Source organism: Musca autumnalis, unplaced genomic scaffold, assembly GCF_047663935.1.
Source record: "Musca autumnalis isolate F117 unplaced genomic scaffold, ASM4766393v1 scaffold_3, whole genome shotgun sequence".
Taxonomy (NCBI): domain Eukaryota; kingdom Metazoa; phylum Arthropoda; class Insecta; order Diptera; family Muscidae; genus Musca; species Musca autumnalis.
In genome coordinates, this window is record NW_027411866.1 from 215,790,490 (window position 1) to 215,806,402 (window position 15,913).

Genomic DNA, 15,913 nt, shown 5'->3' on the forward strand with positions numbered 1-15,913 from the left:
GTTTTTTTGACGACGTTGGCGCATTAACGATAATGTGGCAACAATGGTTGGGAGGTAAGACTTGATGAGGGCGTACGATATTTGTCAAAATTATATGAAGGTCTGTTCTGTTCCTTTACGTGCAAGAATCTTCAAGTTTTACCACTTTTTACTCGAAATGCGTACCACTTTTGCCGGTTTTGCCATTTTCAAAAGTAAAGGCCTCGACACATAAGCCGCTCGGCTTTCTTACTTAATTCATTTCTGACAAAGCAATAAAGAAATGTCAGAACCACATTTCAATTAGGTCGAACTTGGTCTTTAGTCTTTTACCAGAAATGAATTAAGCAAGAAAGCCGAGCGGCTTATGTACCCAGGCCTTAAAGGAACATAACAACATTTGAGTTCATGTATTGATTGTCAACTTATGAGTGTGTGTTAAGCTGAAAACACGTACAACGTTTGATAAAAGTTTTGCGTTGGCCGTTGACAAAAAAACAACTGGCCTGTTCCCGTACTTTATAAAGTGGTAAAAGTCGTAAAAGTTGTAAAAGTCGTAAACGATTTTCATATAAATTTTGTGTACGGGAACGCAAAATGTGTAAAAGTGGTAAAAATTTTAAAAACTTTTTAGTTCTGGAACAGAGCTAAAAACAACATGGCGACGCCGACACCAAAATCCGGCGTTGATGTGTTTGCCGGCATATATTTCAAATGAATTTGAATTTTTCGGCATCATGCCCTACTGTGTAAAAACGGCCAAAACGACACAAAACTTTACCCAAACGTTGTATGTGTTTTCAGCTTTAAGGCCGCTGCACATACGGTGCGTTGAGCGTTGCGTTACAACAACAACATGAAAACGTCAAAAACAAACTTGGCATCATTTACACTTTTTTCATGTGGTTGTTGTTATCAACGTTTGACGTGACGCATAACGGACCGTATGTGCCGGGGCCATTAGGGTGTTTTAATGCGCGCACGATACAAAACAAATACAAATCAAAACATTATCTCTCTTTCCTACGCTCTTTCTGTGCTTTCGGGTCGTATGTGTGTGAATTGCCGAAAACTTCGACACCGCCGTGCCAAAGAAGAACACATTGGACCTAAACACATCCAACGTTTTAGATGTTTTTATCGGGTTTTTTTGGTCAGGTTAATTGAATTAAAATAAAGGAATTTATTTCATGTTTTGCTCGACGTTTCGTTGGTGTGTTTCCTACTTTTTTAACAGCCAGTTTCTTTTTGTCGAAACATAGTAGAATAAGAAAAGGTAGCAGCAATACACAGCTGACTGAACTGGGTTGTAACGTTAGTGTCAAATTTCATCTGACATTTTATACATTTATTTCTATATCGATGTACATTAGGGACATATATTTTTTGAGAAAAAAATATATCATTCGGAAAAAACCATTTCCCAGAAAGACTTTTTCATATCAATGATATGTAACCTCCTCCAAGTTCGAACGATAAGCCGCGCAGTAAATCCCCGCTTGTAGAGGCGATACAACGTTTGTTAATATGTGAGGTATTTTGTAAACATTTAGAAAAATAAAGCCCATATAAACATGTGCTTCTTTGATTTCTAAAACAAAACATTAAAACAGCCTCTCCTATTTCTATGAATTTCCACCGACCCCAAACTTTTCTGCAAGAATTCTACTTTCTGCGAGAATTTATGCACTTAGTGGAATGATGTGGAAACATAAAAATTGAAAATGTAACGAATTTTTATTCATGTTTTCCAAAATATTGAACCAAATGTGAAAAATTATTAGTTTTTTAAATTCCAATAATTTATAGACATTTCCTTGTTTTGTTTACAAATACAACTGGCAGTAACGTTACAAACAAAAACAAATTCCTTTGTGGTTGTTGTTCGAGTTGTATTTGTTGTAGTATTAACTTTACCTTATATTTGTTCTACCATGCCATATTCTCCTGTTTTCTGTCATACAATAAGTCTGTCTGGTTATTTTTCCAGCAAGAATTGTCCAGCAAGAACTTTCTCAGAGAGTAAGGAGTTTTTATTCTCTTTTGCTAGAAAATTATAAAAAGTAAACAGACACCTTTGCTCTGTTCCTTTACGTGCCTGAGGTTACCATTTCTTACCATTTTTAACCTGTAATGTGTTCCCTTACTTTTAATAGCATACAATTTATATGATAGCATTTTACCACTTTTACCATTTTCTGCCACTGTTACCATTTTTAAAAGTAAAGGAACAGACCACTTCCCAGCAGAAACCAGCAAGCAATCAGCTGACTTGCCAAAACAGAATAATTTGTCGGCCAACGTAGGAACCAATGGAAGCAAAAATGTGTATTTTATTAAAAATAAAAATAGAAAATGACCCAAAAATGGGTCAACTTGCTATTTCCGCAATAAAATTGTTTTTTATATTCACAACGAAAAATTAAAAACAGATGATTGATTGTTTTCAGGAAGAAGAAGAGTTGCAAATGTTTGCTAGAAGAAATTTGTCCAGCAAGAATTTGCAAACTCTCAGTGAAAGAACTGTCAAAATGTCTCTCTCGAATTGCTCTCTTTTGCTGGTTTTTTGTGTTAACAGACGACTTCCAGCAACAAATTGTTACAAATTTTAGGGTAACCAGACAGACCTAATTTTGGCATTAGACACTAGCAACATGTTCACTATCATCCAAATACGATAGCTGATACATTTCCGCTGCAGTTTTTGCAATTTCCGTAATTTTTTCGTTCCCGTATTTTTTTAAGAAATTTGTATGGGGAAGCAATTTTTGACAATTCGCTCTTTTTTCTAACATTACCATTAAAAAGTACGAGAATACAATGAAAAATAGAATTGTAACAAAGTATTTTAATAATTTTTTTTCACATTGTTTACAAATTTTGATACTACAATTTTTTGTTGCAGCAATTGACCATCTACCTTGTTTATAGTGATACGTGAAAAGTGTGGCAACTTTTGGTACTTTTTTAGGCAAAAACAAGTATGTCTTGTGCCAGACTATGCAAATTTTCATGCAAATGTTTTGAGCTTATGGGTAAGAAGGGAGAAAGGGAGCTCCTTCACCACCACTCTCTCCTAACTAGGCGTTTACACCAGACAGTTTGTCTTCAAATACAACTCTGATTTACTATCACATACATACATTTGTCGTTTGTCTCCCAGCTGTCCATCATTTTTCATAGACAGTAGGGTTAACAAATTGTTGACATTTTGTGAAAAAAGAAGTGAGATGATAATTTAAATGTGTTGAAAACAAAAGAATAGGTACAAAAACAAAATATGTGAACGGAAAACAAAAAGAAATCTATGATTTTCATTCATACTTTTACAACTGTTTTTGCAGTTGTCTGGAAGCCTACGTCACAGAGGCAAGTTTTGGGTTTTTGACAATCAATACATGAAGTCAACTGTCCTGTCTTTTGTAAACGCAGGGTTAAAGCTAAAATATTTTCATGTGTTATTTTCAGTGTCTGGCACAAGAGTATATCATGTGTACTGTGATTTCGCTGAAATCACGAAATGAGATGATTTCATTTTTGTATGCGAAATCATGATAAATTTTCCCTGATTCCGCGCGAAATCACGAAACGTCTTCGAAATCACGAAACGACGCCGAATGTAAACCAAGCATAAAAGTCGTAAACGATGTTCATATAAATTTTGTGTACGGGAACGCAAAATCTGTCAAAGTGGTAAAAATTGTAAAAACTTTTTAGTTCTGGAACAGAGCTATTTTTTCTTCAAAAACTATATTCCCCTATATACATCTAACATAAGGCTTGCGTACATTAGCTGGTTTGCCTGGTTGCCTTGCTTTCCTGCTTCATTTCTAACATAATACAAATAAAAGAATAAAGAAGGCCGAGCAAATTTCGAACTGGGTTGCCCTTTTCTTGTTTATTCTTTTATGAGAAGTAAGCAAGGTAAGCAGGTAAGGCACCTTATGTATGCAGGCCTGGGTACATAAGCTGCTTTGCCTGGTTGCCTTGCTTTCCTGCTTCATTTTTGACATAATAAAAATAAAAGAATAAAGGAGGTTGAGCAAATTTCGAACTGGTCTGCCCTTTTCTTTTTTATTCTTTTATCAGAAGCAAGTAAGGCAACCAGGCGAGGCAGCTTATGTACGCAGGCCTTTAGAAATAAATAAATAAAATGTCGTATGGAATTTGATACTAACCCTGCGTTTACAAATGCCAGTATTGGCAAGACAATAGCAAAAATACAAACCTTTTTCACAAATACATTTATAAATTTTTAAATATGTATAGAGAAAAGTATGAATGTATTGGTGAAAATGGTTTGTAACTTTGCTATTGTCTTGCCAATACTGTCTGTGTGTAAACGCCTAGTAACGTTAAAGCCCAGTTCAGTCAGCTGGGTATTATTGTTACCTTTTGCAGTTCTACCATGCTGATTGCCCTTGCATGTAATTCCATAGACTGCATTGTGTTGTTTAAATTTGTTTTGAAGTTTCGTGTTGTCCGTTGTCGTCGATTTGCGTTGGGCGTTGTTAACACACATAGAAATTTTGATAACGCCATCGTCAGTCATAATTTTTATGAAAACAATAACATATATTTAGCGCTCAACATTTAAGAAATATAAAAATATAATATAATTCCTCCTCAAACATTTTTATTTTATAATTTTTATTTTAAAGTGAGAAAAAGTAAAGAAAAAACATGAGGTAGTTGTAACGCGACCCTCAACGCATAGTATGTGCCGAGCTCTTTACTTTATAACCTGTTTATATCATAGCTTTTTGGCAGGGTGACCTTGGCATTTGAAACCCAGTGTGTTTATTAAATCCGGTTATATGTAAACGTACTATTATGCTTGGTTATTTGAAAAATAAGCAATGGAATTGGCATTTGAAACCCAGTGGGTTTGTTAAATTCTGTTATATATAAACGTACTATAAATTCAAACGCACTACAATTCCATTGCTTAAACGTCAAATAAAATCCAATGGATTTCAGATGAGATTTCATTTGACGTATACACAAAGGAATTGACTGTTGAAATCGAGTGGATTTCGTAAGTCCCGGTCCACACTAATGCTATGTTTACATTTATGGTTTGCTTGCTTCCCCATATGCCAAATTATAAAGGAATGCCAGAGCCTCTTTGCAATTCCGCCTGCTTTCCCAATTAGGTGGCTCTGGCATTCCTTTATAATTTGACATATGAGCTTTGTTCCTTTACTTTTTTAATGGTAAGAGTGGTAAAAGAGAAAAGTGTGAAAATTGCTCTCTCATGAACATTTTTACCAGAAAAGTAAAGGAACGGAAAAATGGTATATCCGGCAGCAATGTCAGAAAAAACATAAAAAAATAAATTTTCGTCTTTTATTTCACAGTTTTTAATTTAGTGTGGTCAGTGTTCGACTTTTTCTTCGGTCAATCGTCAAACAAAAGTCGAAAAATCAGTTCTGCCATTTTCTACCTGCAGAAATTTTGCTGGTAGCCTGTGGTAGAAGGGAAAGCCATTTTCGCTCTCTCTCCCCTCTCACTCTCTTAAAAATTGCTTCCAGTTTTGCCACTTTTCGGGGTTAATGAACGCTTTGCAGGTTAAAAATGGTAACAAATGGTTAAAATGGTAACCTCAGGTAAGTAAAGGAACAAAGCTATGGGAAGCAAGCAAAGCAAGCGACGATTGACTCTGTTCTGGGGCTCAATTCTGTTTCTATGAAAATGTGAAATGAAAAATTGCATAAAGGAAAAAACTGTCAAATGAAAAAAAATATATAAAGAAAATATTTTTTATTTCAAATTGTCATAGAACAAGAATCCAGCCCCAGAGGCTCAATTCTGTTTCTATGAAAATGTGAAATGAAAACTTTTATAAAGGAAAAAACTGTCAAATGAAAAAAAAATGGCCTTTACTTCTTAGGCCATGATTATATTATAGCCTTTTGCTGGGTTAACCTTCTTTATGAGGATTTATTTGAAATATAAGCAATGGAATTGACATTTGAAACCCAGTTGGTTCGTTAAATCCGGTTAAATATAAACGTACTATTACACCATGATGTAAACCAAGTACAAGTGTCAATTGACGGCGTTCAAAGTAAAATAACCGTCATGGGAAACATGGCTTTTCAAACTTGTGCAAAAATCGATATTTTCGATTTTCGCTAGTCAATTCGATACCAATTGTATGTCAGTTTATGCATCCCTATTTGCAAGGCACTCGTGGAAAGGCGTCATTTTTCATTTCTGCTATATAAAATAGTTCTGAAAATGTTTTATTAACAAATTGTGCGAATTCAAAAAGTGTTTTTGCAAATAACATTGCTTATTTGCAATCAAATAAAATTATTACAACGACAAATATTGTTTAAAAACCACAATATTAAAAATTATTGGTAGAGAAAAAACCTGAAACGATTGCAAAAAAGCCGCTAAGCCGATAGCAGAAAGAGCCAATTAAAGGAATTGTAGGACACAAATTGTTCTCGGCACCGTCATTAATAGTGTTCGTGTAATTGAAAGGCAACAACAAATTTTTTAATCCCCACTTGACTTGGATTTTATTTTTGTGTGGTAACGAAAGCAGCCAAAATTGTGGAAAAACAGGAAAAAACTCCCAAGCGGAAGAAGAAGGCCGCAGCCAGTAAAATGACTGCGGTCTTCTCACCGCAACCACCGCCTCAGGCGGCCGGTCAACCGCCACCGGGTAGCATGATGCAGCCACCACAATCGACCACACCAAATTCAATGCAACCACCGCAGCAGCAATCTGTTGTTGGGCCAGGACCTGGTGTTGGTATGATGGGGCCGGGTGGAGGTGGTCCTGGTATGCCACCAGGCATGGGTATGAGTGGACCAGGTGGCGGACAAATGCAACGTGGACCACCCATGGGCGTTATGGGTGGTCCATCAGGTGGCCCCGAAGGCATGATGGGTGTTCCCTCAGCAGGACAACATGGCGGTGGCGTACCACCTCCAAGTCCCACACATATACAGAAAATACTCGATGAAAATTGTAAAATTATTCAAACAATACAAAGCTTCCAGAATATGGGTAAATCGTATGAGTGTACATCGTATCACATTGCTTTGCATAGAAATCTCGTTTATTTGGCCCAGTTGGCAGATCCTACAATGAATATTAATCAAATTCTGCCGCCACCACATATTTTGCAACCTCAAGCACAGCAACAAGGTCCGCATGGTATGATGGGATCCGGCAGCGGCGGTCCACCACCACCCCAGCAACAATCTGTTCTACAAGGTGGCCCACCACCACCGCCAGGTAGTCAATCACAAATGGGTGGACCGGGAGCGCCCGGTGGCATGGTATCGATGCAGCAACAACATGATAATAGTGGTCAACCACCTTCGAATATGCCTTCATATGGAGGTCAAATGCCACAACATCCGGGTATGACACCAAACGGTAGTCAGGGCCAACCGCCAAATGGTCCACCACAGGCACAAGGTCCCGGCGGCGGACAACAGGGTGGACCGCAACCTCAATCTCAACCACAGGGTCCATATCGTGGACCGCCACAGGGACCACCATCTCAGCCGCCTGGTCAACAGGGACAACAACAGCAGCAGCAGCAGTCTGGACCACAACAGCAACAAGGCCCCAATGCTAACAACCAAGGCAGTAAGTATAAAGGATTTTGTAGGTTAAGTAGAATATTTATATTTATAAAATCTGCGGCTTCCGTCCGATCACCTTTGTAACCATTCTGTGTACAATCTCAAGAAAAATTGTTCTTCGGTAACTCGTGTGCTTAGGGTTTTTATGTTTAAAGCAATGTTTCAGGCACAAAATTTCCCCAAACACCAGCAACTAAAATTGATATTCCCTTGTCGATTCACAACTTTCTAACAAAGTTAAGGCAATCGTAGTGGGTAACCTCCAGGGCAATCAGAATCCTTTAGGGCCATGTATTTCTCAAATTTCTTAAGGAGTGACCCCCACTTGCAAATTTAAGAAAATGGTTAAACTTTCAAGTCGATCGGAACAAAATTGACGAGTGTTGGAAGGGAAAAATTTGTTCTGTTCCAGAACCTGCAAGAGGCTACTATTTTTTACTGCGATAACATTTTTTCCTTTATTTTTTTTAAATTAATTTCTCGTTGGAATCGAGCTTAATGATCAATAATGCATCTGAAAAAGGAAAGCCAACGATTCGAACCCACACACCCACCACTCTTCAGACATATCGGATTTTTTTTGCAGCAACAATGGGGATTTTCTCATTTAGTTGTGCTTTCATGACAAACGCTTAGCGCTGCCTTTGACCCCTTAATAGGCTTAGCATAGGGGCCAAACCAGATCAGGACATGAGTCGGGTATACACGCGACCTCTCGATTCTTCTGAAATTTGTTACCACAGGTAGGTCTCATTGCCCAGAATACAAACGTATATATCGTCTATGGGTATCCTATACTCCCCGAGATATAGGCGTTTAAAGTTCCGAAAAATCTGGTCGTTGAAGTTTTAAATACCCGTCAGAAGACCGACAAGCGCGTAGCACCTGTCCATGTCTTAAATTCCCCGCCAAAGGCCGGATTTTCAGACAATATTACCATTTATAAAAAAAATTTGGGGTCAAGTAGGGTTTATGAGCGGTCCTGCGATTTCTCTAATATGTTTACCACAGATGGGTTAGGTTATTGTCCTGAACACAAAACTATATATTTTATCTGGGAAAGTCAATACTTTCCGATACATGGGTCTTGAAAGTACAAAAATGGGGAGGTCGCGCGTAATCCCGACTTCATCCATGTGCTCCACTCGGGTGGGTTTAATCTTATATCTTGAGTAGAATGTATGATAAGCATACCAAGACATGATCATACATTCTTCTCAAGATATCCATAATTTTCTGATAGACGGACATAAATTTGAAAGGAAATGTGACTTCTTTCCCCTTGTCTTAAACGTTTGGCCCAGCTGAACATATTGTCGGTTTCAACTTCTTAAAGATTGTTTTTCTTTTCTTACCAGACCAACAACGTCCAAATGCTGGAACTCCTACACCAGGTGCTCCTCCTCCCGGTGGTCAAGGTACATCACAACCACCACAAGGACCACCAAATCAACAAGCTCCCCAGCAGCCACCACAGGGTCCTCCACCACAGCAAAGTCAATATCGTGGAGCATATCCCCCACAACAACATGCCCATTATCCCGGCTATCCACCACAACAGCAGCCACAATATCCTCCACAAGGTGGTTATCCCTACGGACCTCCAACACATGGCTATGGACCACCACCACCAAATGCACAAACTGGCTATCAGGGTCATGCTGGTATGCCACCGACATCTGGAAATAATGGTCCACCTGGACAACATCCATATGGAGCTAATACAGGACAAGGACCACCAGGATCTTATCCTCCTCCACCCAATCAACAAATGAATTCGGGACAACAACCACCTCCCGGGCAAATGTATGGTCCACCTGGCGGTAATCAAGGGCCACCTCCTAATCAGTATGGACCGCCACAAAGTTCAGCAGGGCCACCACCACCAATGGGTTATGGTGGCTACGGAGCACCGCCACCCAACAGCTATGGTCAAACGGCAAATGCACCCGGTGGTTATGGACCACCACCAACAAGCCAGGCTCAATCACCCTATCAACCATATCAACAGGCTGGTCCAGGTCCACAAGGATATCCAGGTCAGGGTCCCCCGCCGCCACAGCAACAAGGCAATCAACCCTCAAATGCGCAGCAGGGTGGACCCCCTAATCCAAATGCACCACCTCCTGGTAGTGGCTACAGCTCTTCACCCAGTCCAGGCCAGACACCACCACCAAATCAACAGCAACAGCCACCTGCTAGCGGTGCCAATGGTCCACAAAATCCACCAACAAGTGTGCAATCAACACCTCCACCAACACAGCCACCAACGAGTAGTTCGAGTGCAGCAAGCACAGCTGGACCGACACCAACTTCCCAACAGGCAGGACAACAACAACAGACATCTGCTCCACCCGGCCCTCCAGGACCAGGAACAGCAGCGCCACAACAACAACAACCACCACAAAATTATCCTCCAGCTTCCAACAGTGGACCACCACCAACTGGACCTCAGGCAACATACTCATCGCCACCATCCAGTGTGGGTGGTAATAATTCACCCTATGCTCAGCCACCACCGCAACAAAATGCACCCGGTACTGGACCTCCTAATACCACAGCTCCACCCTCAAATGGGGCACCGGGACAAGGTCCACCTCCTATGGCACCGAATCAGTATCAACCACCACCAGGGGCACCTCAACCTCCCTACGGTGCACCACCGCCACCGCAAGGTTATGGTCCACCACCACCAGGAGGATATGGCCAACATGGTTATCATCAGCCGCAGGGCGGTTATAGCGCAATGCCACCTCAAGGTCAATATCCACCACCATCACCGCAAGGTTATCAGGGATATCGGCCACCAGGACAACAAATGCCGCCACCAGGTGCTCCACCCCAGGGACCACCACCAGGTGCCTATTCTTATTATAGTAATCAGCCTCCACAATAAATAGTGGGTGGCGCTGACACAGAATCCCTCTTCTATGGGAATGTATAAAGGCAAAGATAAACCACACAATTCTGCAAAACAAAAAACAATTATAAATAATGGGTTTGGCCTTGACTGAATGTGCATCCATACAATTCCTATTTAATGATTATAACCAATAAGGAATAGCTAGAAATGTAGCCCCAGGCATTTAAAAAGAAAACAAACAAAAACAAGCACGCTTCCAGAATGCGCTATGCTAATAACAAAAAGGATTCGTTACAAATCAACAACAACAACAAAGGATGCGGTTGTGGGCAGAAAACAATGATATACGAACATATATATTGACATGGAGGTTCTGTTTTAGGCGATTTTGGAAATACTATAAGCCTGCCTGCTAAGCGATGTGTGGGCGGAAGGAGTTGGAGACAAATTATATCACAAGCTTTTCTGAAGATAGTATTGTATAGTATTTTATAATCCAATTCGCCTGAAAGAAGACCCTTTGCAATGTTTTTCTATCAATCAAAATAACGAACCCTCAAAACAGTTCAATACAAAAATCAATGGGAAACAACTCTCTCAAATTAGTTCGATTAAATTGATGGAAAACATACCCCGTTAGTTTGTATTATATAAAAAAAGAACATGACGATCCAATGCAACTGCCTGTATACAAACATACTTGGAATCGAATCACCGAATCATCTCCATATTAATAACTACTTACTAAGCTTTTTATTATTGAAAACTAAGATGATTAACTACCTAGATCAGTGTACTATTTCAACACCTATTCCCTATTCTATTTTCCCCTCCCTCCCTCCCTCCATCTATGCTATACTAGTTTTATTATGTGTGTACTTTATTCTTCTTTCGTAATTTAAATTAAGTCTTAAAAAGTGTTTATTGTAGCATGTATTTCGTTTAAGTATAAGCTGAGAATGATTTTAGATTTTTATAAATTAATATTTTATTTTATTGTTTGCCCCCTCTGTGAACATGGATTGTTGCAAACTTCATCCATCCATCTACACATACCCCAACAGCTCTGTATTTACTTTTTCGTTCATTTTTTTGGTTACGGTTTGAAATACAATTTCAACAAAATAATATTTTATAAATAGATTATTATTATTATTATTGTATGTGTCTGTAAACGAGCATCGTGTACTCATTTTTTCCATTTCAAAATACCTACTTAATAATAAAAAATAATAATGATAATACGAATACAGTAGATAAAGGATATACGAAAGTAAAAAAGAAACAAACAACAACAAAAGAAAGATCATAATTCATTTCTTAAACACAATTTGTTCTAATAAATAAAAAAACCCAGAAAAAATCCATATAAGAATTTAATTTCTTGTAAAAAAAAAAAACAAATTGTTTTTTGTTTTGATGGAGTCAACTATTATGCAACTTCCTCATTATTAGGGAGACAACCCTTACAAAGTTCAGCAAAGAAACCACAACCAACGGGTTATGGTGACTATGGAGCTCCGTCAAAGGCCAGGCACAAACACTCTACCAACGGACCTGTGGTGCCATTCTCTAACTCATTTTTTGAGTTACCGACAAATGTAAAATAAAAAAGCTTTTAATTTCGGTAGTTAACGATATTATTCGGTAAGTTAGCGACCAAAAAAAGTATTCGGAATGTTCTACCGATAGCAACAGTGTTGTCAACTTTTATTTGAACTTTTCATTCATAATTTTGCGTTTTAATGTTGCCGATTTTTGTCGGTAACTCAAAAAATGTGTTAGAGAATCGCACTACTGGTCCATCTATGAGGAATCAGAAATATCAGCCTGATGATCGAGCTCTTGAGAAATTTCAATCATCAGTCCTGTAACAAGAAGCACAAGTGGGAAAAAATTGTCTATAAAACTGAGCTGGCAATAATACATTGCGAAAAAAGCACAAACATCGTCATCGGAATACAAAACACCACCTCAGTCTCCTCAGCAGCAATATCCACATCACCTTATACGCTGTTATGATTTTTCAAAGCCGCGGAACGGGGACAGACAACCCCAATCTGTCCATTTGACAGTCTTAACGGTATGTACATACAGGTTTTCATCCTACTCTTTGGAGTCCATCACTCCATCATATTTTTATACCCTACACCACACTGTGGTAAGGGGTATTATGTCTTTGTGCATTTGTATGTAACATACAAAAGGAAACGAAATAGACTCATAGTTCCTTTTGGAGGATACACGTACATATAATCACTTTCTGAGTCGATTTATGAATGTCCGTCCGTCTGTCCATGTATTTTTGTTCGCAACGTACAGGTCGCATTTTTTGTCCGACTCAACTAAAAATTTGGGACTAAAATTTTTTCAGCCATAGGAAGAATGCTATTGCTTTTGGTGAAAATCGGTTCAGATTTGGATATAGCTCCCATATATATTTTCGCCCGATTTCGCGTATTTGCTGCCCCAAACACTCTATTTACGTCCGATTTTGAGGAAATTTGGATTGTTTAACTGAATTCGGTCTAGAAATAAATGTGCCAAATTATATCGAAATCGGTTCAGATTTGGATATAGCTCCCATATATATTTTCGCCCGATTTCGCGTATTTGCTGTACCAAACACGCTATTTACGTCCGATTTTGATGAAATTTGGAATGTTTGACTGAATTCGGTCTAAGAATATTTGTGCCAAATTATATCGAAATCGGTTCAGATTTGGATATAGCTCCCATATATATTTTCGCCCGATTTCGCGTATTTGCTGTACCAAACACGCTATTTACGTCCGATTTTGATGAAATTTGTAATGTTTGACTGAATTCGTTCTAAGAATATTTGTTCCAAATAATATCGAAATCGGTTCAGATTTGGATATAGCTCCCATATATATTTTCGCCCGATTTCACGTATTTGCTGCCCCAAATACGCTATTTACGTCCGATTTTGAGGAAATGTGGAACGTTTGACTGAATCCGGTCTAGAAATAAATGTGCCAAATTATATCGAAATCGATCCAGATTTGGATATAGCTCCCATATATATTTTCGGCCGTTTTGACGTATTTGCTGCACCAAACACGCTATTTACGTCCGATTTTGAGGAAATTTGGAACGTTTGACTGAATTCGGTCTAGAAATAAATTATATCGAAATCGGTTCAGATTTGGATATAGTTCCCATATATATTTTCGCCCGATTTCACGTATTTGCTGCACCAAACACGCTATTTACGTCCGATTTTGATGAAATTTTGAATGTGTGACTGAATTCGGTCTAACACTAAATGTGCCAAATTATATCGAAATCGGTTCAGATTTGGATATAGCTCCCATATATTTGTTCGGCCTATTTCGCGTATTTGCTGCACCAAACACGCTATATACGTCCGATTTTGATGAATTTTGGAATGTGTGGCTGAACTCTGCCAAATTATATCGAAATCGGTTCAGATTTGTATATAGCTCCCATATATATTTTCGCCCGATTTCACGTAGTTGCTGCACCAAACACGCTACTTACGTCCGATTTTGATGAAATTTGGAATGTTTGACTGAATTCGGTCTAGAAATAAATGTGCCAAATTATATCGAAATCGGTTCAGATTTGGATATAGCTCCCATATATATTTTCCTCCGATTTCGCGTATTTGCTGTACCAAATACGCTATTTACGTCCGATTTTGATGAAATTTTAAATGTGTGACTGAATTCGGTCTAACACTAAATGTGCCAAATTATATCGAAATCGGTTCACACTTGGATATAGCTCCCATATATATTTTCACCCAATTTCACGTATTTGCTGCAACAAACACGCTATTTACGCTCGATTTTGATGAAATTTTGAATTTGTGACAGAATTCGGTCTAAAACTAAATGTGCCAAATTATATCGAAATCGGTTCAGATTTGGATATAGCTACCATATATATCTTCGCCCGATTTCACGTATTTGCTGCCCCAAACACGCTATTTACGTCCGATTTTGAGGAAATTTTGAACGTTTGACTGAATTCGGTCTAGAAATAAATGTGCCAAATTATATCGAAATCGGTTCAGATTTGGATATAGCTCCCATATATGTATATTTTCCGTCGATTTCACGTATTTGCTGCACCAAAAACGCTATTTACTTCCGATTTTGAGGAAATTTTGAATTTGTGACTGAATTCGGTCTAGAAATAAATGTGCCAAATTGTATCGAAATCGGTTCACATTTGGATATAGCTCCCATATATATATTTCACCCGATTTCACGTATTTGCTGCACCAAATACGCTATTTACGTCCGATTTTGATGAAATTTGGAATGTTTGTCTGAATTCGGTCTAGAAATAAATGTGCCAAATTATATCGAAATCGGTTCAGATTTGGATATAGCTCCCATATATATTTTCGCCCGATTTCGCGTATTTGCTGCACCAAAAACGCTATTTAGGTCAGATTTTGATGAAATTTTGAATGTGTGACTGAATTCGATCTACAAATAAGTGTGCCAAATTATATCGAAATCGGATCAGATTTGGATATAGCTCCCATATATATTTTAGCCCGATTTCTCGTATTTGCTGCCCCAAACACGCTAATTACGTCCGATTTTGAGGAAATTTGGCACGTTTGAATGAATTCGGTCTAGAAATAAATGTGCCAAATTATATCGAAATCGGTTCAGATTTGGATATAGCTTCCATATATATTTTCGCCCGATTTCACGTATTTGCTGCACCAAACACGCTATATACGTCCGATTTTGATGAAATTTGGAATGTTTGACTGAATTCGGTCTAGAAATAAATGTGCCAAATTATATCGAAATCGGTTCAGATTTGGATATAGCTCCCATATATATTTTCGCCCAATTTCACGTATTTGCTGCACCAAACATGCTATATACGTCCGATTTTGATGAAATTTTGAATGTTTAACTGAATTCGGTCTAGAAATAAATGTGCCAAATTATATCGAAATCGGTTCAGATTTGGATATAGCTCCCATATATATTTTCGCCCGATTTTACGTATTTGCTGCACCAAAAACGCTATTTACGGCCGATTTTGATGAAATTTGGAATGTTTAACTGAATTCGGTCTAGAAACAAATGTGCCAAATTATACCGAAATCGGTTCAGATTTGTATATAGCTCCCATATATATTTTCGCCCGATTTTACGTATTTGCTGCCCCAAACACGCTATTTACGTCCGATTTTGAGGAAATTTGGAATGTTTAACTGAATTCGGTCTAGAAATAAATGTGCCAAATTATATCGAAATCGGTTCACATTTGGATATAGCTCCCATATATATTTTCACCCGATTTCACGTATTTGCTGCACCAAACACGCTATTTACGCTCGATTTTGATGAAATTTTGAATTTGTGACTGAATTCCGTCTAACACTAAATGTGCAAATTAATTTGGAAATGGGTCCAGATTTGGATATAGCTCCCATAT

At 38.3% G+C, this 15,913-nt stretch overlaps 1 protein-coding gene across 1 annotated transcript; it reads left to right on the forward strand.

Moving 5' to 3' along the window:
* Positions 1-6,108: 6,108 nt before the first annotated feature.
* On the forward strand, positions 6,109-11,819 carry LOC141398915 (uncharacterized). The gene is made up of 2 exons (XM_073976713.1): positions 6,109-7,597; positions 8,952-11,819. Exons 1-2 carry the CDS (start codon positions 6,601-6,603, stop codon positions 10,487-10,489), a joined length of 2,535 nt encoding a protein of 844 aa, XP_073832814.1. The 5' UTR covers positions 6,109-6,600; the 3' UTR covers positions 10,490-11,819.
* The last annotated feature ends 4,094 nt before the right edge of the window (positions 11,820-15,913 follow it).